We start from the raw sequence: 25,360 nt of genomic DNA on the forward strand, positions 1-25,360 counted from the left end.
CCTAAAACCCCAAGATGTCATGCATTCTTGCTTTGAGGATTAAGTTGCAGTCATTCTGTTAGTTTTATTAAGACTAACTAATACTATTCAATTTAAAATCATGAAGTCAGATAATGACTCAATATAAAGTGTATCACTGTAAAACTTTCCTCTAGTGCATAACTAGCTTCATGCTGATATGAATGTGTAGCTAGCATCAACAGCCACCCAGTTTAGTTTCCTAGATAATTTACTAAAAGATCAGACTTCAAAAGAACTTCTCCACTGTAGCCAATAACAGTAAAAATAAGCTAAAGAGATGAAGCCTTCCCTAATCTCCTAAAGAGCACGTTCTCTTCCATATCATCCTTGTGTTATAGCACATAACATATTCTCTTGAAGTTGCCAGTTTAGTGTGTCTATCCCATTAGAGGTTGACTTCTTTTTAAACAATCTGCAAGCTAATAATGAATGGGTGACAAAAATCCAAAAGAATATTAGTAATTTACGACATGTGAAAATTAAATGAAATTCAAATTTCACTGTCCATAAATAAAGCTTTATTGGAACACAGTCACATTTATTGTTTACATACTACCAATGGCCGCTTCTACAATACAAGGCAGAGGTGACTAGTTGTAACAGCAACCTGATGAGTTGCAAAGCCTGAAATATTTACTATCTGGCCCTTGACAGAAAAAGTCTGCTGACCCCTGGATGAGAGTATAAGCTCTTTGAGAATTTGTGTTTTATGACCCTGACTTGTTCAAGGTATAACCTCTATAGCTAAGAACTGTACCTGACAAATAGCACTCAAATAATGTTTGTTGAATACCGGAGAATAATTAGATGACGTAGTTTCTTCTTTATCATGGATTAGTACACATATCATCAACCATAGTAACTAGCACCACTCACAGCTGTAGGAAGCTAACATGCTATCTATTGAATAAAATAAAAAGAAATGCTAACTAAAAAAAAATCCGGCTAAGTTATTTTTAGCCCAACCACTACATTATAATGAACATTACAATTAAAAAGAACATTCCAGATATGTATGTTCCATGATAAATTTCCCACTTGTCTTGTAAAGAAAGATAATTACATTTAAAGTTGTTTGGAAACACTAGTCAAGAATAACTTACTAGTAATTTTGTCGATTTAAAAACAGAAGGACTGGAGACAGTTTGTTCGTGGAGATTAGTGTAATCACCAGGACTTTCAAAAGGATTTAAAACAGGAATTCTTCCTGGAGTTTCAGGTGTTATTTGCATTTTTGATTCTCTGACATCTCCCATAGCACAGAGAGAAAACTAAAAAGAAATCAGAAGTATGTATAATAAAAGTACAAAATTCCCTAGACATTCATTTTGACAACTAAAATGTATTCGACAAACATACATTTCACAAAAAGAATTAACTCAAAACCTAAGCCTCCTGGGTTTTTTTTTATAAGCTTACACAAACGTGATCCTCTGAATAACCTGGAAAGCTAGAGAGGGAAAGTATTAGTGATATAATTTTGCAGGAGAATTAACAAGTTCAGAGAAGTTAAGTGGCTTGTAAGCTGCAGTCCACCAAAGGTGAATGAGCTCAGGTCCGTCTTCAAGACAACTAAATGTTCCAATAAGCACAAAACCTTTTTCCACTAAAGAATTTATACCTACAGTTTTTAATTCATTATCTCAAGTCTCTACACACTTTGAACATAATTCGGATAGCCCAGCAATTCCCTAACAAACTGCAGTTACTAAACAATTATGAATAGCGAGCAAACAAGAGACCAGGAAGTCTCTGGTCTCTCTGTGCACGGGTGCCTTTCTTGCACATTAGCCCCCGTCGGCAAAGAATGACTGATTAGGGCTAGGAAATTAACCGCTTTGGGTTGCCTCTTCTCAAACACCCTTAGCGAAAGGCTAAGACCCCCAGGATAGAAGGAGAGACTGCATTATTTCCCGTCAAGGGGGGCTACAACTAGAGAAAAAGAACCCACTCCTTGGAAGGCTGACGTTGCAGCTGGCCTCCTCAGGTGAAGAACAGAAGAGGACACTCACGCCGGTGTCATCCCCAGTCTTACTCGATCACTCTTTCTTGGCGACCCCTCTTCCGCACCTACTCCCTGGCAGCTTCCACTCATCCCGAGGCGAGCGTGCAGGCCGGTCCGGAGCCGGGCTACGTGAGCTCTCCAATTCGAGACAGGAGGAAAGGCCAGGAACTACAAAGAACATACCTAGTGGTGTGTACAAATAGGAAGCCCCCCAAAGCGACTCCAGGGCGCTTCCGAGGTGCCAGTCCAGCTCCCACGACAGGCACAGACTCTTTAACTCCCCGCTTCCGCGCTTAGGCCAACCAGAGCACGGGCCTTGCGCGCGACTGGCCAATCGCGTCTCACCGCTGTCCGCGAACCAGCCAATCGCATCGAGGCCGCGTAGTAAATTCGAATGACAACTCCCCGCTTCGCATTCCTCCTGGAGTAACCAGGCTCCAAATTCAAATCAACGCAGCCTCGCGCTGGAGAGGCGAGCCAGGGGCGGAGCCTGCCCGGCGTGAGCTGGGGACGCGCAGTGTGATTGCCCAGGAGAAAGGAAGGCGCTCCACTTCCGGGTCAGGCCCTTCGCTCGCCCCCCCTAGGCCTCCGCCATGGCGAGTAGCAGCGGCGCCGGGGCGGCGGCGGCGAATCTGAATGCGGTGAGGGAAACCATGGACGGTGAGTTCCCGTATCGCCCCCTTTACCTTGCCTCGGTTCCCCAGAGCCCAGGCCCTCGGGCGGGGGTGGGCCCACAAGGACTTCTGATCCACCTCTTGCCTAGATCGGCATCTTTGGAGATCCTCCCAAGGGACCCGCCAGGGCTGCAGGGCTGATGGCCCCATCCTTTGAGAGTCGTCTCTTCGCTCCTGTGTAGTTCGTCGCGAGTATGTCGTTGCGGACCCACGTCAGCCCCGCGAGCGCTCCGCCCCTCCCGCGGCAAACCCCGTGCGCCGTGCACATCCCGCGCCCTCTCCCCGCTGTACGCCCACCTCCCCGCGTCCTTCCTCCAGCGCGCTCATTCCACGCCCCCCTCCCGCGCAGGGTCCCCGCGTCCCCCCTTTGGTATCGGCCTCGCGCTCCCCTCCACCCCGCGCCGCAGCCAGTGCCCTGGGCGCCTCGAAAGCGCCCCAGACTGCAGTCCCTTTGCGGACAGTGGCCTCGAGTGTTTGGTCACCGCCACGGCCTTTGTCTCTTGCACTTAAGCAGACGCGTTTCAAATAGCCGGTGCTGGAGCAAATTGTCCCTTCATCAAAATTGCCCAGTTTCGTCTTGGAGCAGGTGATGCTGGTGTCCGGGGGGCTGTGGGCGTATTTATCCGTTTCGGAGCTTGGAGCACGCGGGTAAGGAGTACCCGCAAGTAGTAGGGGAAAAAAAGCGTCTTGGAGTTATCCTCTCTCTTCCTCCTCTCTTATGCCGGCCCTGCCACTTTATACGCCTGGTGGTGGGCTTGGACAAGCTACTTAGACGTCTTTGAGCTCGCTTCTTTTTATTATGTAAAACACGTTTACTACCTCCCAGGGTTGTAAATATTTATATAAGATAACCAGGTAAAAACATCTCGAAGGTGACCATTAAAAGATACTTCTTGTGTTATTTTTGTGTATAAGACGTCATCCCACTTGCAGACGCTTTCGTTGTCCCCATTTTATTTGCATCCACCTCTATATGAGTGTTTGATAGATGGTAAACATTGGTGTTTGCACTTTCCAGGGGATACCCACATCGGCCTCTATCTCTGTCAAAACATGGAATTCTCACTAAGCAGTGTCAGCCTTCATGTCGTGTCTTTGTCTCCACCGTAGGCTCCACTTCCTTTTAGAGCCCCTCCTTATGGACTTGAATTAATTTATTTTTGGCTGTGTCCGGTCTTTCGTTGCAGCGCCCGGGCTTCTCTAGCTGTGGTTCACGGGCTCCAGAGCGCGCAGGCTCAGTAGTTGCCGTGCAGCATGTGGGATGTTAGTTCCCCAAACAGGGATCAAACCTGCGTTCCCTGCATTGCAAGACGGATTCTTAACCACTGGACCACCAGGGAAGTCCCCTTATGGGGACTTCTGATAAAGCTTCTGGCTTTTTCTGCCCTGGAAAAAAGCCTTTTCAAAGAATTATTTTTATTATTAGAGCCTTTGCGTCTAATATTTTACTTACCAAGTATCTGCTTTGCCCTTTTTATGAAAAATAGAATTTTGTTAATATCATATTCAGCCTGTTTTCCCATCCTTCTAGATGTATCACAGCTTATTAGTTTTATTTTGTAAGTGGATATAGGTACATAGAAACTATATGTGTACAACATTATTGTCTTTTATCTTTGCTTGGAAGCCAGTGTGGTTTCTGAACAGGAAGGAGCATGTATGCCGGGATTTCTAGTCAATTTTCTTATGTTAGCTGTGCATAGGTTCCTTAATTATACGGCCACGGGATTCCATTTGAATAGAAAACTCTCATTTTCTCTCTGGTGGAACTCCTGTTATAGAAATGAGAACTGATCATTTGTATTGGTTACATCATCAGGATTTTCACTGAGAGAACTTTGTGTAAAATGAAGATTATAGAGAGTGTAAGAACATGAAAAAGTGAAGAAAGACCAGGATTTTTTTTTTTTAAACCAACATTGACGGAGAGAATGTGAATTAAAGAACACTGCTTCTCTACATGCAGTTTGCCCACAAACCAGAAGGTAAAAAAGAAAGGCCCCAGGTTGGCAGTGGCTCACATCTGTTAAATGTGGCAGTTAGATCCTGTCGTGTCCATTGGAACTCCAGACTTACAGAAAATCACTGCTATCATGCCATAATTGGGTCCAAAGCAATCATTTCACATAAAAAAGTGAAGTTTAATTATTGCAAAGTTAATGAAAATATTTTCCATGCTGCCTGTAACGATTGAGGCACAGTGGGAAACATAGTGCACGTGCTATTAATAATTGACCATACACTGAACTGAAAAAGTCCTAAATGCAGTCATTTCATAAACCCACCTTCCTCCACTCTCGTTCTCAGACATAGAACTTTAAATTGCCCAAGGGACTGGGCTGACCTACTCAAAAACCATTATTATTTGAAATTCTGTTAATGTGGGGTTTCACCTGTATTCAAATCTATCTGTGAGAGCCAATCAGAAGTGTTCAAAACTTTTTGGGTCTGACTGCCCTCCTTCAAGATCTAGTATATTTCTCCTCATCCTCTTCTACCTGCCTCCCATCAGTATTAGAGCCAGCTAAGTGATTTAATATTTTAATTGATGTCAGATGATTTGCAGGGGTTGTAGAATTCGGCTATGAATATTTGTAATTTTATTGTGAAATGAAAGGATTTTGATAAAGGTACTTTAGACAGGAGAGCGGTGGACTTTATTTATCTGCACAGATCACTCTGAAAGGAAGCTGATTGATCCTGGCCCTGATTTAGTATAGGGTCTATTGCATAAGGGCCTCCACTCTCTCTTAGATCCTCAACATTCTCTTCCTGCATTTTCTTTTTAAAATATCAGGCTCTTTCAATTACCTTTCTCCCTCCTCCAATGTACTTAATTGCCCCTTTTGCTTTTCAGCGTTTTGAAATTTTAGATACTCTGTTGATAGCTTCATACTAATTCTTATTTTCTTGAAGTTCTAGAGTTTTCCTTATGCCTCTAATTTTTTTACTACTAGTAATTACGTTTTTTGGCAACTGTGACTCAGATGTACCTCTTCCCTGCTAGAGGCTTCGATGTAATACAATTGTTCCTCAGTATTTTCAGGGGAATTTGTTCCAGGACCCCACACACCCACCTAATACCATAGTCTGTGGATGCTCAAGTCCATCATATAAAATGGAAGAATATTTGAATATAACCTCCATACATCCTCTTGTATACTTTAAATCCTCTCTCAGTTATTTATAATTCCTAATGAATGTGAATGCTATGAAAACAGTTGCCTGCACATTCATGGCAAATTCAAGGTTTGCTTTTGGGAACTTTCTGGAATATTTTTCCCCAAATATTTTCAATCCACAGTTGCTTGAATGCAGTGTGGAACCCATGGATACGGAAGACCATCTGTTCTACTTTATGTAGCAGATAGTAAACTAGCAAAAGGAGTGAAGAGAGTCCACGGTGTACAGGGCAGTGTCAGTGAAGCAAACGTATAGCCCATGCTTCCACCATCAATCCCGTTGCTCATGTGAGACCTCCCGTTCCTCCGCCTCTTCACTAATCTTTTTCAATTCTTCACTTATCTTAGATTTGACCACTTGTCTTAAACTCTCCCATCCATGCCACCCACCAGTCTTTTCTCCATAATTGCAATAACTTAGCTGGACTCCCTCTCCACACGTGTTCTACCCCCTTCCAGGATCCATTCTATGTTTTGCAGCCAAAATCTTTAAAAAATGAAAATCTCATCTTGTCACACTCCTGTTTTATGTCTTCTAATAGCCTCCCAAAGTTCTCAAACCTTTAATAGGGCCTTAGTGGATTTTCATGTCTGCCTCATCTTGTATTTTACACGTATTCAGCCCCCTTAATTACACAGCCTTCACATGAGCCTTTCAATCTGTGAATTTACCAAGGTCTCCCCAGCGTAAGACCTCGTGCAGAGTCTGTCTTCTTGGCTCCCAGTCTTTGCCCATCCTCCTGCCTCTGCATTAGTCAGGTTGATTTCTAGTCATCCTTGAAGTCTAAGCTTACTTGTAACTTCTTCAGACAAGTCTTTCCTAAGTTGTGTCCTTCACAGCTAAGTAAGATGCCTTGTAATTTGTTTTGGAAGTATGCTGTCCTTTTCCGTCATTTTACTTGTCATAACTGGAATCAGTTGTTGTTTTAACGTATGGCTCTTTTAGACTGTACTGTCCATGAGAACTGGGACCATATCTGTTTTGTCCACAACTACATTTCCAGCAGTAGCATAGTAGGCACAAAATACATACAGGTACCAATTATACAGTAGACACTACAGAAATATTTATTGACTGATGACAGACAGTATGTGAAGTTAGGATGTAATGATCAAAGTGACTTTTAAAAGAAAGCTTAACGGAAGAAATACTACTACTGAGATGGCCCTGAAAGACAACGTGGAGTTGTATGCAGGGAAGAGAAAAGCATGAACAAAGGCATGAAGTCAGGAGTAATAAAAATATAAATAAAGTATAAAATATTTATAAAAATATAAATAAAACTATAGCATTTATAGATGAGGGTCTACCGTGAGGAGAAAACTGGAGAGAGAGGAGAATTTGAGAGAGAACTGGAGAGATGATGACACAGTTGGAAGAGAGTCAGAATGTGGGTTGTAGTTGTCTGTTGCCCTGTAACAAACCACCCCAAACTCGGGGGCCTAAAACCACAACAGTTACTTTTCTCTCACAGTCCTGGGTGTTGCCCAAGCTCATCTAGATCAGGGGTCCCCAACCCCCGGGCCGTGGACCGCTCCCCGTCCGTGGCCTGTTAGGAACCGGGCCGCACAGCAGGAGGGGAGCGGCGGGCGAGCAAGTGAAGCTCCACCTGCTGCTCCCCATCGCTCGCTTTAACGCCTGACCATCCCCCCACCCCCCAGTGGAAAAATCGTCTTCCACAAAACCGGCCCCTGGTGCCAGAAAGGTTAGGTTCAGGACCGCTGCTCTAGGTGGTTCTCCCTGAGAGTGTCTTGTGCATTGCCATCAGACAATGCTGAGTCTGGAGTCATCTCAGAGCTTACTCACATACCTGCTGGTTGATGCTCCTGTTAGCTGGGCTCTAAGCAGGGGTTGCTGTCTGGAACATGTGGGTTTCTTCACACTTGGAGGCTGGTTCCAAGGAGGAGTGTCTCAAGAAAGAGCCTGGAGAGAGCTCTGTTGCCTTTTTAACCCAGCCTCTGAAGTCGTGCAGTGCCACTCTAGGGAATGCCATCTTCCATGAGCCCTGAGCTCTGTTTGCCGAGAATGCAAGGCCCTGACTGCTCTCTCCTCCTGCTGTTTCTCTGGTTGTGTTGACAGTGAGTAGCAATGAGGGATGAAGTAACATCTACCTCCAGATAAAAAGCAGACTTGCTGCGGGCTTATTGTAAAAGTTGGGATTCCCCAAGCTCAGTGTTCTTCAGCTGTGAATCTGGTCTGTCAATAATAATGTATTCCCTCACAAGGTCAGAGGAGAAAAGCTGCCTGGTCATTTCAGTGTTTGATGAAAAGTTATCAATAAGACTCAAATTTTTTTTTTCTGATTTTAAAGTCTTAGCCAAAGAACACTGTACATTTTTAACATGATAAAATATAGCTGCACGAAACCAGCACCATCCTTAACATTAATGTTACGTGCATTTTAAATAAAATTGAAAATACCTGGTTTCAGTACCTTTTTAAAATATTGATATGAAAATTTGCGAATAGCACAGGATAGGGGAAAAAAGACTATCAAAAAGGACATGAGGGCTTCCCTGGTGGCGCAGTGGTTGAGAGTCCGCCTGCCGATGTAGGGGACACAGGTTCGTGCCCCGGTCTGGGAAGATCTCACATGCCCCGGAGCGGCTGGGCCTGTGAGCCATGGCCGCTGAGCCTGCGCATCCGGAGCCTGTGCTCCGCAATGGGAGAGGCCACAACAGTGAGAGGCCCATGTACCGCAAACAAACAAACAAACAAACAAAAAGGACATGAAACTGTTATTTGTAGGTCAAATGATTATCTGAGTAGCAAACAAAAGAGAATCAACAGAAAAACTGTTAGAAGCTTCATTAGATTTGTTAAGGTGGCTGGCTACAAAATAAAAATAAGTAATGTCCTAGAGTATTGGCACTAACCACTCAGAATATGCATGAGTGAGGTGGAAATCCATTTATGAAAACAATCCAAACAAAAAATTAAAGAAATTGATCATTCACTATCAAAATCAATGATGATTGAGCACTTACTGCAACTTTCTGCTCCAAGCATATAAAAATGACAGGAAATAACATTGAAATAACAATGGTCAGCATAACCATGTTCAAAAACGAGAAAAGGAAGTCTCCATTGATTAGAAAGAGAGAGGTTCCCCCCAAAGAACGGAGCAGATGGGAACCATAGCAGGGGGTTGGGAATGAAACCGGGGGAAGGATGCTGCCCTGCCTGAGTGAAGCCGGGGGCCCAAATTGTGCCATCTGCCAGGCCAGGGATTGAGAAGCATCATCCATGTGTCTTGTGGGTCTGGAGTCAGGATGCTTCCAGAGAGCTGAAGCCAGTGTGAGACCACCCATCCAAGAACAGCCAAGGATGTCCAAGAAAAAGCTCCTGTGGAAGATGAGCTTTCCGCCAAAAGTCACAGAGCACCTAAGGTAGATGAAAAACAAAACTAAACAACTAACATGAAAATGAAAAAAAGGGGAAAGTGAGAGAAAGTAGTAGTAACAGCTGACCCTTTTATTGAGCACTGTCATATGCCAAACATATGTGCGTCCTTCAATCCTCACAGCCGTCCTATAAAGTAAGTACTATCGTTATCCCCATTTTCTAGAATAATGAAAGAAAGGCACAGAGCAGTTATCTTGCCTAGTAAGTAATGAAAGTGGAAAATGAACCCAGGTTGTCTGCCTCTGGAGAGCACACTCTTAACCACTCTCTTTTGCTGCTTGTTTCTGTGTGAAGCAGAAAACAGAAATCTCAAAAATGGCTAAAGATAAAAACATATAGCCTCCAGTAGGTAAAGGCAGAAACAACAGCCACAAAATAAGGAGTGGTTATAAATAAGCGTTTAGCTGTGAAACCAGAACATGTGATTATGGGGGGAAATTAGAAATCTTAAAATAGAGTTATTGAAATAAATTCAGCAGATAACATGAATAACAGCCTGAATACAACTGAAAAGCAAAGTATGTTGGAATATCAAAACTGAAGAAATGAAAACAGAAAGGGCTGTCAGCTTCCAGCCAAGATAGAGTAACAGGGACTGGATTTACCTTCCTACCTGAAACAACCAACAGAATCCCGGCAAGACATGCAGAACAATGGTTTTCAAGACACTGGACATCAGGCAAGGAAGGACAGTGATTCCTGAGAGGCAGGAGACAAACGAAGTGAGCCAGATAGCTGCCCCAGCTTCCTACCTTCAGAGTTTTCAGGCCACAGTGCAGTGGGGGGAGGGGAGTAACTCAGGCAGAAGCCAGGGGGCACCCTGAGTTGAGCAGCAGCTTAGGGTCCAGGGAGACCAAGGCAGGTAGAGTTTTCAGGACAGAGTACCTGAGAGGAAAGATCCTGCGCCCAGAGAGAATTCTGGAGATCCGCAGAGGGGTCTCCCTCAAGTATTCAGCATAGCATTGATCACATGTGCAAGGAAAGTACCCAGAAAGCTGGGAAAAGAGCCATTTGAAAGGATTAAAGGGAGCAGTACATTATGCTCCACAGAACTGGGAATAGAGCCTGTGTCTACCAGCCAGAGTGGAAAACTTCATAATTCACAAGACATTGTGTGGTATTAATTAGCCCTATGCTAAATGGGACTCTGGTCCTGACTAATGAATCTTAGAGGATCCCAAAGGATCAAACTGTTTATAACCATATCTCATTACAAAGCTTGAGAATATGTATAGAAATACAGAAATATCCAGCACCCACCAAGGTAAAATTCACAATGTCCGGCATCCAATCAAAAATTATTAGGTGTACAAAACAGAAGAATATGACCCATGATGAGGAGGAAATTTTAATCTGTTGAAACAGACCCACAGTTGACACAGATGTTAGGATTAGCAGATGAAGACATTAGAACGGTACTCCATGTGTTCAAAAAGTTAAGTAGAGGAATGGAAGATAAAGGTTTTTTAAAAGACTCAAATTGAACTAGAGATGAAAATGAATGTAAGGTATGAAAAAGTGGGAATGGCCCGTATCATGAACATCATGAATATTGTAAAAGTTTTCAGAAGGACTTAGACTTAAGTTAATGGATGGCTTAATGTTATTAACGTGTTCATTCATCCCAAAATAATGTGTTTTCATACAATTCAAATCAGAATCTAAATGGTATTTTACTGACTGAGCAGTTCCACTTCTAGGAATTTATTCTGATAAAATTAAGTTACTATGTGCAGATACTTATTACAATATTATTTTAATGGGGGAAACATGAGACCATCTAACAAAATAGCAGAGTGGTTAAGTAATGTATAATGTTTCCATAAAATGGAATGTAACATGACTAATTAAATTACATTGTAAAAGAATACTAAAAAGTGGACAAATGTTCAGAATAATCTTGATTATGATATATGAATTTTAGATAGATATTAAATGAGTGGTAGAATGTAAACCAAGATGTAGAAAGCAGTTTTGTGGAGGGAGGATGTAAATTTATTTTTAAGTTTCTAGAGCTAGGTAAGGGGAAGACAATATTACATGCCAGTTTCCAAATCTAGGGATGCTATGCTAGTTCTCTGGTATTATGCAGTATTACATGAATTAAAAACAGAAGTATTAATGTGCATGTTTTAAAATATTATAAGATTTTGTTTTTAAAATTTTCTGTCTTTTTACAGTTCTGCTTGAGATTTCAAGAATTTTGAATACTGGATTAGATATGGAAACTCTGTCTATATGTGTACGACTCTGTGAGCAAGGAATTAACCCAGAAGCTTTATCATCAGTTATTAAGGAACTTCGCAAGGCCGCTGAAGCATTAAAGGTAGAGATTTGTATATTAACTCTCTAAGTAAAGATGCTTTTGTTTAGAAAATGATTAATGATGAAGTTATGTGAAAGATTCTAAACATGATTAAGCTAGCATCTATCATCATCAGGAGAAATTCTGACGGCCAGGAGCTTTGTAGCATATGTTCAGATCACAAAATTTGCTGCTATCTGGACCATGTTGCATTTTCTTAGAAGTTTCCAGTTGTGTTTAGAATTCTCCTTGTATTGTGGGTAATAGTGTCTACCCCCAAAAAGATATGCTTAAGTCCACCACCTGTGACTATGACCTTATTTGGAAACAGTGTATCTGTAGGTATAATCAAATTGAGATGAAATCATAATGGATTAAAGACCAATGTTCTTATAAAGACAAGGGAAATTTGGACACATATATACAAAGCGCACACCATGTGAAGACACAGACACAAGGGAGAATGCCAGGTGATAACAGAGGCAGAGATTGGAGTGATGGCGTCTACAAGCCAAAGAAGGCCAAGGATTGTTGGCAGCCACCAGAAGCTAAGAGGCAAGGAAGGGTGCTCTGCTGGAGCCTTCAGAGAGAGAATGGCCGTGCTGACACCTTGATTTTGGACTTCTGCCTCCAGAACTATGAGAGAATACTTTTCTGTTGTTTTAAGCCACCCAGTTGGTGGTACTTTGTTATGGCAGCCCTAAAAATCTAATACAGATTCACTACTGGGGAGTGGGGTGCTGCTGTAAGAAATAGCTAAAAATGTGGAAGTGGCTTTGGAATTGGGTAATGGATAGAGATTGGCAAGATTTAAGATGCATGATAGAAAAAGCGTAGATTGCCTTGAAGACACTGTTGTAGGTGACTGTAGGTGTTATAGGTGATTCTGGTGAGAGCTCAGAAAGAAGAGAGAAGAACTTCAGTCATCTCAGAGAATACATATATCACTATGAACAGAATCTTGCTAGAATATGAACATGAAAGGTGCTTCTGGTGAGGTCTCAGATGGAAATGAGGAACATTAGTTATTGGACACTGGAGGGGAAGGCCATCCTCGGTATAAAGAGCACTTGGCTGAATTATGTTCTGCTGTTGAAAGGAAAACAAAACTTGTAAGCAATAACTTGGATGTTTGCTGGGGAAATTTCCAAAGTATGGAGGCCCGTGTACCGCAAAAAAAAAAAAAGAGGGGAGAGTGGCTCAGAGGCCAGGAACTGCTGAGGCCAGTGGGCTGGACTGCCAACATGGACCCAGAGGACCACTGTTTTTCAAATTCACATTCACCACCTTTTTTTACTTTTTTTTTTTTTTTTTTTGTGGTATGCGGACCTCTCACTGTTGTGGCCTCTCCCGTTGCGGAGCACAGGCTCCGCACTCGCAGGCTCAGCAGCCATGGCTCATGGGCCCAGCTGCTCTGTGGCATGTGGGATCTTCCCAGACCGGGGCACGAACCCGTGTCCCCTGCATCGGCAGGCAGACTCTCAACCACTGCGCCACCAGGGAAGCCCCACATTCACCACCTTTTAATTGCTGAGACTGGAAACAGGAAAAGCATTGTGTTCCCTCTCTTGCTTGCACACACTATGATTTTAAAATCTCACGATTTTTATTTCCATGTTTATGTAGCACTCACTCACCATGAATACTGAAACTTCAAGTCAGTCCCTCTTAAACCTTGTCCAAGGACAAAATGGCTTCTCTCTACCCTTCTTTCCTTTGAGGATGTAGGCGTATAAAACCTGTAGCTTACCCATCTCAGATTAAGTTACTCTCCAATAAGTTCCAATAATTTAGGTCATTGGTTTTGTGCTTTTTAAAACTTTTTCATTATTAAATCTGGCACAAAAAGGTAAACAAGACACATTTACAGAGCAAAAATTTATCGTAAAGAGAATACCTATACAATTCTCATTGCCAGCACCCTAAAAGTTCCCTTATGCTCCCCCATCACTAACCTCTCTTTCCCACTACCCACTCAGTAACTACTGTCCTGATATTTATGGTAGATACTTTCTTTTAACAATTTTACTGACTAAGCATGGATCTCTAAACACCAGTTACATTTTGTAAAATTTTTGAACTTGATATAAATGGAATCTTGCAGCACAGTTCTTTTTTTAAGTGTAAAATTTATATAGATTTTAGTATATTCACAGAGTTGTACAGCCATCACAATTAATTGTAGAACATTTTAATCACCCCCAAAAGAAACCTTACACCCATTAGCAGTCATTCTCCATTCTCCCTTTCTCTCAGCCCCTAGGAAGCATTAATCCACTTTGTCTCTATGGCTTTGTCTATTCCACACATTTCATATAACTTGTGACCTTTTGTCTCTGGCTTCTCTCACTTAGCATAATGTTTTCAAGATCCATCCATGTCATAGCATGTATCAGTACTTTACTTCTTTTTATTGTCAAATAATATTCCATTGTATGGATATACCACATTTTATCCATTCATCAGTTGATTGGCATTTGGGTTGTTCCCACTTTTTGGCTATTATGAACAATGCCAGCACAGTTTTTTTTACTGGGTTATTTCGTTTGACATTATGTTTATGAGGTTCATTTCTGTTGAGTATAGCTGGAGTGCATTCCCTTTCACTGTAATAACCATGTTTCTTTGTACAAATATACTATAACTTATTTATCCTTCCTACTATGAATGGATATTAGGTTGCTTCCAGTCGGGAGCCATTACAAATGTGCTGCTGTTAGCTTAGTTCTCCATGTCTCCTGTTGCATGTATGTGAGCATTTCTGTTGGGTGGGTATCTAGAAGTAAAATTGCTGGATCATAGCTTATGTGTATCTTCCACTTGAAGAGGTAATGTCAAACTTTACTAAAGTAGTTGTATGAATTTATATCCCCACCAGCAGCATATGAATTTCCCTTGCTTCACATCTTTGCCAACACTTATTATTGTGAGTCTTTTTAATTTTAGTTGTTCTGGTAGGTGTTTATGAATTTGTCATTTTATTGGCATTTCTCTGAGTACCAGTGAGATTGAATGCATTTTCACATGTTTTTTGGCCATTTTCTTTTGTGAGATATTTTTTCGTGTAGCTTGCCCATTTTCCTGGGTTGTCTGTCCTTTTCTTTGTGGGTAGTCTTTCTTTAAATATTTTTGAAATAAACCTTTTGTCAGATATACATGTAAGGTTTCTGATTTTTTTAATCAAAAATTTTAAATAATTATAAAAACTCTTCAGATTTGCTGTATTTTAACTCACGACTGTTGCTTTCATATGACAGAAGAATAACTGAATAATACAATAGGAATAGCTAATATTTATGAGTACTTTTCCTTTTGCCAAACAGTGCACTAAAGGCTTTCCTTGCATTGTTTCCTCTATAATCACAACAGGGATGTGTATTATAGCTAGTAGTAGTTTACCGCTAAGGAACCTGAAGCTATGGTGACTAACTTACTTCTCTCAGGACTTACAAGTGGTTGAGTTGGGAGTTGAACTCAGACCCTCTGACATCAGAGTTGTTAACTCTTAAGTTTCTACCTACAGTAAGTTCTAAAAAATATCTGAGCCTGCTATTTAAGAAAGGATGAAAATGGTGATTAGAACTGGGTCAGTGGACTATAGCCCGGGAACATTCCCTGGCTTAGTGTTGTCTCATAACCCTGTTGATAAAAATAAAGGGTATCATAGCCTTTCATCAGTACATTTCTGAAATTCCAGTGGAAGAGGATTTATTTAATATACATCTTCCACAACTATAAGAATTTTTGTTCACCTATGCTGGAGTTTGAAAGAGAATAAGGAAGCAGCATAGGAAGAGATTTTTGTATGTAATGCAATTTGAATGCTACTGTTAGCCTAGCAATCAGTTCAAAAGGTAGTTCAAAGAATGTACTGCAAAAAGTGAAAACCAATGCATTATCCTGATAAAAGTTCTTTGGTATATGTGGGGGAGGAGTTGTTTGTTAATAACAGTGCAGTATTGACAAATTTATTTCCATGGTGTCTCTTTTTCCATGGTTTTATTATAATGAATCATACTTTCTTGTTCTAGGCTGCTGAAAATATGACAAGCTGACTTTCTGAAGAAATCCTGGTGAGATATGTCAAGCTCTGCAAGAGGATTGAAGATGGCATTGTAGTTAAGAATGTACAATGAAATCACTGCATGTAGCAATGTGGAAACATTGTCCTTTTTAAAAGAATTATAAAACCATAGCTTTATAAATCAGTGAAAGTGGCTTATGGAGAAAACTATCAGTTGTGTTTACACCACATCTTTTTTTTTTTTAACAGTTCTAATGCTTTGGCACTGCTGTGTTCATATTTATGTGTTCCTTATTTATAGCTCGGATAGCTTTAATTTTCTAAGCAGTCTGTCTATCAGATGTGCACATCTGCTGTGCCTGGTTGAAGTATAGTGGAACCCTTCAGTAGTAATGTTGTAGTTATGACTTGTTGACATTTCCATTATAAACTTTAATTTTGAATTGTTTATGCAAAACAACTGTGGATTTATGTTGTGTTAGGCTGGAAGTTGACAATTTCAGCTACCAGTTGTGGATTTTGACTTAGATTCATTATGCATATCAGAATCTTGTTTTTTATAAGAGCGTGGAAAAACATTTGTTGTAAACTGCTCTTTAACAAAGAATATTTAGTTTTTTAAAACATAAAGTTTGACTGGCAGTTAATATTGTGAAGCAGATCATATTTGTATTGATTGAAAAATGAAACTTAGAAACTTAGATTTTAAAAGTAATGACAGTGCTTAGTTTACTATTATTTATCATTTGAATCATTTAAATTTAGTGAGAATATTAATAGAGAATATTAATTCTTATTAATAAATAAATATTTTTCTTTCTAATTTTTATACTCTGTAAATCACGGCCTTAAAAATAATAATGCATAATGAAACAATTCCAACATGAAAAGTCTTTTTTACTTTTGTTACATAAAAATAATTTGAGTGCTTACTTAATATACCTTGAGTGGTTATCTAGTTAATCACTAAATAGATGGTGTCACTCAACAAATAATGTTAATTATTTTCTGAAGGAATAAAGGTTTCCAGTCATTAAACAAAAACCAAATAATCAAGGGTTCTGTATCAGGAATTCTAAATATGCCTTTCTAAGATCATTTTTATGTGTCATTATTTTTACCCTGAAAGTTTTAACTAATTGAAGTGATGGTTCAAAATAAATTTTAGAAAACTTAGGATAGCATGGATTCTGTTCCTATAACAGAATCTCAGTGGAATATTTTTCCCAAGACTAATACAAATTTAATCTGATTTTTTAAGACTTTGTTAGCTTCCATTTAAATGATAGTATAGGGTCTTCCCTGGAAATCCCGTCCAGTGGTTAAGACTCCACCTTCCAATGTAGGGGGTGCAAGTTTGATCTCTGGTCAGGGAACTAAGATCCCACATGCTGCGGGGTGCAGCCAAAATTTTTTTTAAAAACTGTTAGTACAAGCATATACTCTTTGGTAGCATTTTTTGTTCTTCAGGCAAACCAAAGTGATTTTAATAAGGCTTAATAATATTTAATGGCAACCTTCTGTTCTATTTTAAAAATCTAGTCTTTTGACCACTTTGACTTTTTAAATACATGACATCTTTACCAAGTGCACTGAAGGTCTATTATAGGGAGAACTGGTTGGGAGACAATAAAAGTTTTGATTGTAAGTCATTCATTTAATTAAAAAGCATTGCCAATACTGCATGTTGTTATTTATATACAATCAGAAAAAGGACATTCTTGTCAAGTTCCAAAATTTGTATATACTTTTAGGTCATAAGAGTTAATAGTTTTATTTATGACTTTGTAGATTATGTTATTTATGTGTGAAACAAAGCAGGAAAATATATTGAGAAGGAGTTAAGTTTATAGAGGACTTTCTTAATGTGTTACATTTCTTAAATGTAAACATATATTTCTAATGCGTACTTAAGTAATGTTTAAGGAAACCAAAGTAATGCATTGTTGTGCATGTTGGCAGTGTCAAAAATAAAACCATTTTGGTGGTATCGGCATGTACTTCTGATTTAAAATACGCTTCTATGAATTCAACTTGTGTTTCTATAGGTATTTGGTAAATATTTAGATGCTTATTTGTTATGTGTGATTGAAGACTGTTTAAAGGTAGGCTTTATAATTTACAATTTCAAATTAGTCTTGAGGTGGTAAAATGGAGTACTTTTCCCTGGTAATGAAAGCATGTAGCTATAACATTTCCCCAGGCTTGAAAACAAAGTTGGCATTTCAAATATGTGAGATTATATTTTTCTATATTTCAAATAAGAACTTTACATAGTGGACATTATGAAATTTACATACATGTTTCAAACATGCTATATATTTTTAAACTTATATTTAAATTAATTAAAATTAAAAGTTTAGTTTCTCACACTAACCACATTTTTTATTGTAGTACAATATACACAACATAAATTTTTCCATTTTGACCATTGTAAATTGTACAGTTCAGTGACATTAAGAACATTCACTTTAACACCTTCCTCAACAATAGAGCCAAAATCTTTTTAGACATGGTTTAAGTGACAGTTGGGATCTCTGTTAGGAAACTTTGGGGTGAATTGTGTTTCCCCAAATCTGTACGTTGAAACCCTAACCTCCATACTTCAGAGTGTGACGTATTTGGAGGTAGGGCCTTTAAAGAGGTGATTAAGTTAAAAATAGGTCTTTAGGGTGAGAACTAATCCAAGTTGACTACAACCCTTACAAGAACAGGAAATTTGGACACACAGAGAGACACAACGGGGGGTGCATGCGCCCAGAAGAAACCATGTGAGGACACATCAAGAAGACGGCCATCTACAACCCAAGGAAAGGGGCTTCAGAAGAAAACAAGCTGCCCAGGAACCTGGTCTGGGACTTCAGCCTCCAGAACTGTGAGAAAATAAATGTCTGTTGTTTAAGCCACCCAGTCTGTAGTTTGTGATGGCAACTGTAACAAACTAATAAAGGAACAAATATTTATAAAGTGCCTATTATCAACAAACCATTGTAGTCGTTCTACCCGGGATAGTAAGCAAAAGCTAAACAAATTGGGAAGGTGAAATAGGCTTTTCTTGTAACACAGCCTTGATGGCTGCCTTACCCCATGTTGGTGAAGAAGCACCCTGTGTTTAGTCCTACTTAACAACTCAGCTGAAAATAGCCCAGAGACCAGCCAGCCACTTGGGAAACCTGAATCTGAAATAAGAATAATTTTGGCTGGTGATAGTTCTGAATAATAGATTTCTTATTTTCGAGATACATGCTCCCTGTAGTTTTGAAGACTGGCACAATTGAAGGTTACCATTTAAATTAAAAAGAATCTTTGGGAAAGTCTGCATTTTATGTGGCAGAAATGTGTATTTCACTAGTATTGAAACCTATATAAAATAGAAATCGGTTGAATCACTTACATGCAAGCAGCCTGAAGAGTCTCAAGTGGACGGTATTGCTGAGAAATCAAGATGGTAGCCCACTGTGGATTAAGACGTCACAGAAGAAAGCAGATTAATATAAAAGTGCTTTGATATTCACCAGTGGCAAGGGTGTTTTTACACAAACTACATTAAATGAACGGTTGGATTTTTTTACATAACAAAAATAGAAGATGGGTTTGCTTTTCTAAAGACTTAATCACTTGAATCATTGAAACATTTTTAAATGTAAACAACAGATGTTTCTATGTCTATTTCTAAAAGCAGATATGAAGTTATTTTTACAGAAATTGCTCTCAGAGGGAAATCATTGAGATAATAGGAGAGAACAGGATTTATATGTTAGGGGAGAAGGCAAACAGTCTAGGAAAAGTAGATCTTGTTTGCACATTTTTGGCAGTAAACTAGTTAGCTGGTAATCTGTCCTTGAGTAAGCTGAGTAAAGGCATCAAAACAGTTTTAGATGTTTGTGAATTCTCCAGAAAACAGTGAGCCCTTCCATCAGCACGTCCACCTTGCTGAGATCAGGTCCACACCACTTCCCTCATGAGGATGTGTTACCTGGGATACTTTAATAAGTCAAATTATACAAAATTCCATATGGAATATTTAATGAAATTTCTAACACTTGTGCAAAGAGAAGGCAAACACTGAGCAATAGAGTGTTAGAAAGAACCTACTGTGGTGTGTAGGCACAGAGGGAGGATCCATAGAAGTAGATTATTCTGGCTGAAATGGAAAGTTATATTTAGGGGGAGGTAGGAGAGGGTTGAAAAGACAGGATGAAGCCAGATTATCAACATCCCTGAACGAGTTCGACCTTCATTTCACAGGCATCAGAGAAAGGAAGAGATGGCGTAAACTCTGTTATGGAATTTGCTTTGCAAGTGCAGTGCAGGATGAGACCAGAAGCAGGGACTGGTTAGGAGGCTGTGACAGGAGACGGTAACGCAGGCCTAAGGTTCAAATCGGTAGATTCAAGGAACAATAAAGAAGAAAAACGCATGAGATTTAATGGCACGTTAGGGGGAAAATAGAAAAACTAAAGTGACTTGAGTTTTTAACCTGGGTAGCAAAGAGAATGATTTATCAGTAAATGGAAATCAAGAAGGGAATCTAGTTTTTCTGGAAAAATGCATTTTAGGAATATCATATTGAACATATATATGAAATCTCACCCTTGCCTACCTCCCAGTCCCCTTACCCAAATCTGTTCTTTTTTCCTGTAGCATTTATCACTCTCTAATACAGTTTACTTAGTTGTGATATTTACTGACTATTGTCTGTCTCCTTCTACCTGAAGAAGCTCCACAAGGGCAGGGATTCTGGGGGGTTTTGTTCATTGGTGTGTCTCAAGCATGTTGAACTAGCATGTAATAAGTGCTCAATAAATATATGTTAGCTGAAAGCATGGGTAAACTCAGCACCCAAGAAACAATATCCACCATGCAGTTGAAAAATAATAACTAACACATATTGAGAACTTGTTCCATGCAAGGCATTGTTTGGTGCTTTAAGCTGAGGCACAGAGGGGTAAAGAAATGGCTTAATCAGGAAAGTGGCAGAGCCAGGATTCCAACCCGGGTGAACTGACTCTAGAGCCCACACACATCATGTACCACTCACTTTATGTCACCATCTCATGGAGTGAAGAGGCAAGATGGGAGGGGCTGAAAGAGACTGGGAATCAGATTCCCAGCTGTAGTAGCTGAAACTGGAAGCAGAAGCTGAGAATATAACAAAAGACTAATGATAGATGCTTAGCTTCTCCAGGGTTCTTTTCCTAACCAGAATGCTATTGCTGATGTTGGTGGGCTTGTGACATCTCTGTGGATCTATATTATTGCATTTTAATAACAGGTTAAAACCATTCATTCTTCAGAAGTACTGTACTTGGAGAGCCCAGTTTTAACAACAACAACAAAAATCTCTTGTTTTATGAAATTCACTATTGAGCTCATATACACCAGGTATTTTAAGTGTTGTAAGAAAAAAGGTGGTACATCTGACAGCCCTAAATAGCAGCCTCAGGAAGTCTACCTCTTAAGTGATGATGCTTCTTTGCCCATTAGAATAGAGCAGAATACCGGGGTATCTTGTGGGTTCCCAGGAGCTGAATGGAAATGCAGGCATGTTATATCAGAAGCAGTCCACATTTTCACCTCTAGCTACTGAAAGCAGTAGATTGCCAGATGCATACTTGAAACGTTACATCAAAAGCCTTTGAAGAGGTGGTTCTGGTAATTTTACTTTCAAAAGGTAATTTTGGAAAACTATGTCACATGTTAAATTTTTTAGACAGTCTACCTGCTCTCCTACAAGTAAAGGGTCTTTTTACTGTAACAGCTACAGCTTATACTTGAATGTGCTTATTGCTATATGTTGAAATATCTAAATAATGTAAATTTTATAAAAACAAATATAAAATATCTACTTCTGACTTAAGCTGAAAGTCCCAGTCTATCAAACTAATCTAACATACCACCCACTTCAGTTTCATACCTTTTAGCACTGGAGAAAACTGAAACTATGTGACTGCTCCAGAAGGAGACAGAATTTTTGTTTTCTCTCATTCTAGTTTGTATGTGTAGTCAAAAGATGTCTGAAGCCCCGCCAGGAAAACAGCAGTGGAACCTGACCTGCTTGTGGGGAGATCATTGTATGTTTTAAAAGGTAAGTGATCCAACAGGGACCAACTGTATAGCACAGGGAACTATATTCAATATCTTGTAATAACCTATAATGGAAACGAATGTGAAAAAATATATATATGTAACTGAACCACTTTGCTGTTCCTGAAGTATTGTAAATCAGCTATACTTCAATTAAAAAAAAAAAAGTAAATGATCATGTTTTAGCAATTCAGTAAAATTTATGTCATGGACACTTAATTACATCTCTCTAGGCCTCCTGAATTTCTTCAATTGTATCATGTGAGCTTCTTCAATTGTTTCATGTGAGTTTTAGCCTAGACTCTCCAACGCCTTGCCCCCAAAGTCTAGATTTCTTAGGGCATCTTCATGATTTTTACCACGTGTGTATACCACTGAACTATTATTTATAACCATTTTTCTTTAAATAGGCCAGCTTAAAATAATCTAAATATGTTGATTTTTAAAATAAAAATTTGCATGACTACTAAAAAGGAAAACCAGCATCATTTTCCCTAGCTAGAAAGTAGCTATAAAAATAATTACAATGAAAAATAAACATAGACTTACATCTTAGTTAGGTATTGTCTTCAGAAGCTGTGATACTGAGACTGGCTCTTTCTGTGATAGAAAAGAAGATGAACAAGTTTTAGAGACAGAGAATTGAGTTATCAAAAAGATGAAAAGAGTTGAAAAAAATGAACTTCTTCACTATGGCATTTATTGCATTTGAAATGTACTGTCCCATGTACCACCCCCTTTGACACCCATCCTACATTTTGGAAAGCCACTACCCTAGGTAATCCCCAAGATTCATTTTGGCTCTAATCATATAGTTTAGCAGAAAGCTCAAGTTTTGGGGTCAGACAGGCAAGGATTCCATATGCCCTATCCAAGCCTCAGTTTCTTTATCTGTAGGATGAGGATAATAATATATAGTTCACAGTGTTACGAAGATTAAGTGGAGATATGTAAAATCCATAGCTTACCACCTGGCACATAGTAGAGGCTTCATAAATATTAATTTTCATTTTATATTTTACATTAATTGGACTTATCTAGCAACCTAATTTCAGGAGCTGTTACCGAGTCCTACTTGCCACACGTCAGGCCAATAAATCGAGAAATGAGATATTGGGGGAAGGAATAGTGACTTTATTCAAAAAGTCAGCAGATTGAGAAGATGGTGGACTAAGGTCCTGGAGAACCATCTTACCGCGAGGTAGAATTTAGGGTTCTTTTATACTCAAAGGGGAGGGGGTGTGGCTGTTTGTTGCAAACTTCTTGGTCTGAGGTCATGATGTCCCTGTAAACCTCCAACAAGACACATGTTATTCTCTGTTCTGCAACTTTTTAGCTCTATATGAATAGAAAAGTGTTATACACTTAAAGGTCAGAACCTTGAAAGTGGGCTGTCCTGTATATTTCAGGCTACAGGCAACATTCATAACTCGAATCAAAAGAACAGGCTACAGGGCTTCCCTGGTGGCGCAGTGGTTGAGAGTTCGGCTGCCGAGGTAGAGGACGCGGGTTCGTGCCCCGGTGCCGGAGGATCCCACGTGCCGCAGAGCGGCTGCGCCCGTGAGCCGTGGCCGCTGAGCCTGCGTGTCCGGAGCCTGTGCTCCGCAACGGGAGAGGCCACAACAGTGAGAGGCCCGCGTACCGCAAAAAGAAAAAAAAAAAAGCAATAGAATGCAAAGGTTAAAGTAAAAGAAACGGATCTAATATGGAGTCAGGTTTGTTCCTCCGTATTACAGAGTGGTTCAGTGGTTCTGATTACACAAATTCAAAATACAATCTTTTCTCACCAGTGGAATCAGACCTGATGTTTTCATAAACTCCTGCTTTTATATACTCTTTTTGGAACTATAGACAAAACGTTTTTAAATGTAAGCATATACTGTGTTTGTATAGCAAGGGAAATCAAGACATCCTAGCAATAAAACCAAAAGATTAATATGTAGCTAAATTTTAATGTAAAGACTTGCATAGCTAATTAGTGAAAGGAGCCCATGAGGATGAGCATGTGTTGGGAGAAGTAAGGATTATGAATAATGTTTAAATCTCTATTTTCAACATAAAAGAGCTTGTTGTTGAGTTGCTTCTGATAAGCCCAGTGGGAATATCAGTGATCTTTGCTCCTGTTGAACACTGAAAATCATCATGTAAAATAGGAGAAAATAGCTGGCTAAACAGGAGCTTCCTTGGAAATCTACTAATAGAAAATTGGGGGAGAGAAGGGGTAGCCTGGGAGAAAGAGATCTGCAAGATTTCATTTTAGCCCTGGATAAACACCGTTCCTGCTTTTACCCATCTTTACCTAATAGAAATGTAAAGGGCCAAGTTCAGAGAGAAGGAAAGACACAAAAGCATTTTGTGTGGAACAAAAACAGAAGTGCTTCAATTTCACAGAAATGGCACTCTGTATCCTGAGCTGTTCTTACATTGAAATGCTACTGCACAAAGACCTTGGGAGCCCTGTGGTCTTAGGAAAAACTGTTGTGGACTTGACCTTTCAAGGTAGCAAGTCACTAGCATGACTTAGAAAGGAAGAGAGCCGTTGTGATGGATTATTATGACTCCTGCACTGTCACTTTCATCAGTTAGGACAGGTTTTGGAATGTATGTTGGGATGTAGCCGTAAATCTGGTTAACAAGGGAGCCCCTAGGGAAAATGACGTGTGGAAGAGAGAAGATGCTTTCACACCTGGGATTTCTCAGCTCCCTTCTGTTCTCCCTTTCAGCATTTTGTGCCAAGATTTCTTGTTTTTCCTCACAAAGTCAGATCGGAGCAAAGGAATCCAAACGAGGATTTACTGATAATGCATCACCCCTTTCTGGGGAAAGCCAAGTCCTAGAAGAACCATTCAACTTGAAGGAATGCAGCCAGCTAGAAGCACAGGGCAGTAGGGGAGGGGATGAGATTGGAGGGTGGAGAGTTTTCAAAGTCTTTCGAATCATTTGACTGCTGGACACAACGCTACCTGAAGCCATCCAATGGAAGACCAGCTCAGCATCAGCTGAAGCCCACCTCATGATCCATGAGTAACAGAAGCTAAAGATGGAGGGCTGCTCCCTCTGGCTTTGCTTGCATAGCCTTGTCCTCAGCTTCTCATTTCAAATGTAATTCACTTCTCCTAGTTAGCCCCCATCACTCAGCTGTCAAACATCATGTGCCATTTCTCACAATCTAGCCCCTTGGGTAGCTTCTTGACAAATAACGGAAATCTAGTCTGCATTGCACTGGAAGCAAGATAGGAAAAAAGTACTGTTAACATTATTCTTCCAGAAAAACCAACTGGAGATGATTTTTCATATACTATTCTAATGCATCAAGCAGGCTTAACATAGTGGTTAAATTATCAAGACCCATTCCACCCCCAAATAGGGATGGTCTTTATAACACTCTTTTTTTCCTCAAAAGTTATTGTTTTATTACTAATAAATATTTCAGGCATAAATATGGTCTATGATATGACAAATAATTTTTTGCCCTTTCCATAGATAAAGACAGAAATGTTAACAGCTCCCTTTCCTCCTAATTCAAGTTCTAATTTAAGATTGTCCAATGATTCAATCATCTAATCATCCTTGCATTAAATACGTTATCATAGTATCTCCAAGATTCTCACACTTCTCTCTCCATCCATATGTAGATGAACATTGATACCAGCTTG

General features: G+C 39.8%; 2 protein-coding genes across 6 annotated transcripts in view; one reads left to right on the plus strand and one right to left on the minus strand.

Moving 5' to 3' along the window:
• The window catches only part of BORA (BORA aurora kinase A activator), a 24,600-nt gene extending 21,646 nt beyond the window's left edge, over window positions 1–2,954 (minus strand). The window contains exons 1-2 of one of the 5 annotated variants that reach the window (XM_067713247.1): window positions 2,713–2,954; window positions 1,125–1,292 (exon numbers count right to left, since the gene is read on the minus strand). In XM_067713247.1, coding sequence (XP_067569348.1) covers window positions 1,125–1,292; window positions 2,713–2,850 — 306 coding nt within the window. In that variant the 5' untranslated portion in view covers window positions 2,851–2,954. Of the gene's footprint in view, window positions 1–1,124; window positions 1,293–1,972; window positions 2,458–2,712 lie in introns of those variants that run through there. The other 4 variants (XM_067713248.1, XM_067713250.1, XM_067713249.1 and 1 more) reach the window with 4 other exon arrangements.
• MZT1 (mitotic spindle organizing protein 1) lies at window positions 2,531–18,587 on the plus strand. Its single transcript, XM_067713252.1, has 3 exons — window positions 2,531–2,686; window positions 11,469–11,614; window positions 15,625–18,587. The coding sequence occupies exons 1-3, from the start codon at window positions 2,620–2,622 to the stop codon at window positions 15,646–15,648; spliced, it is 237 nt and encodes a 78-aa protein (XP_067569353.1). The 5' UTR covers window positions 2,531–2,619; the 3' UTR covers window positions 15,649–18,587.
• Window positions 18,588–25,360: the final 6,773 nt, after the last annotated feature.

This window comes from Pseudorca crassidens, chromosome 18, assembly GCF_039906515.1.
Source record: "Pseudorca crassidens isolate mPseCra1 chromosome 18, mPseCra1.hap1, whole genome shotgun sequence".
Taxonomy (NCBI): domain Eukaryota; kingdom Metazoa; phylum Chordata; class Mammalia; order Artiodactyla; family Delphinidae; genus Pseudorca; species Pseudorca crassidens.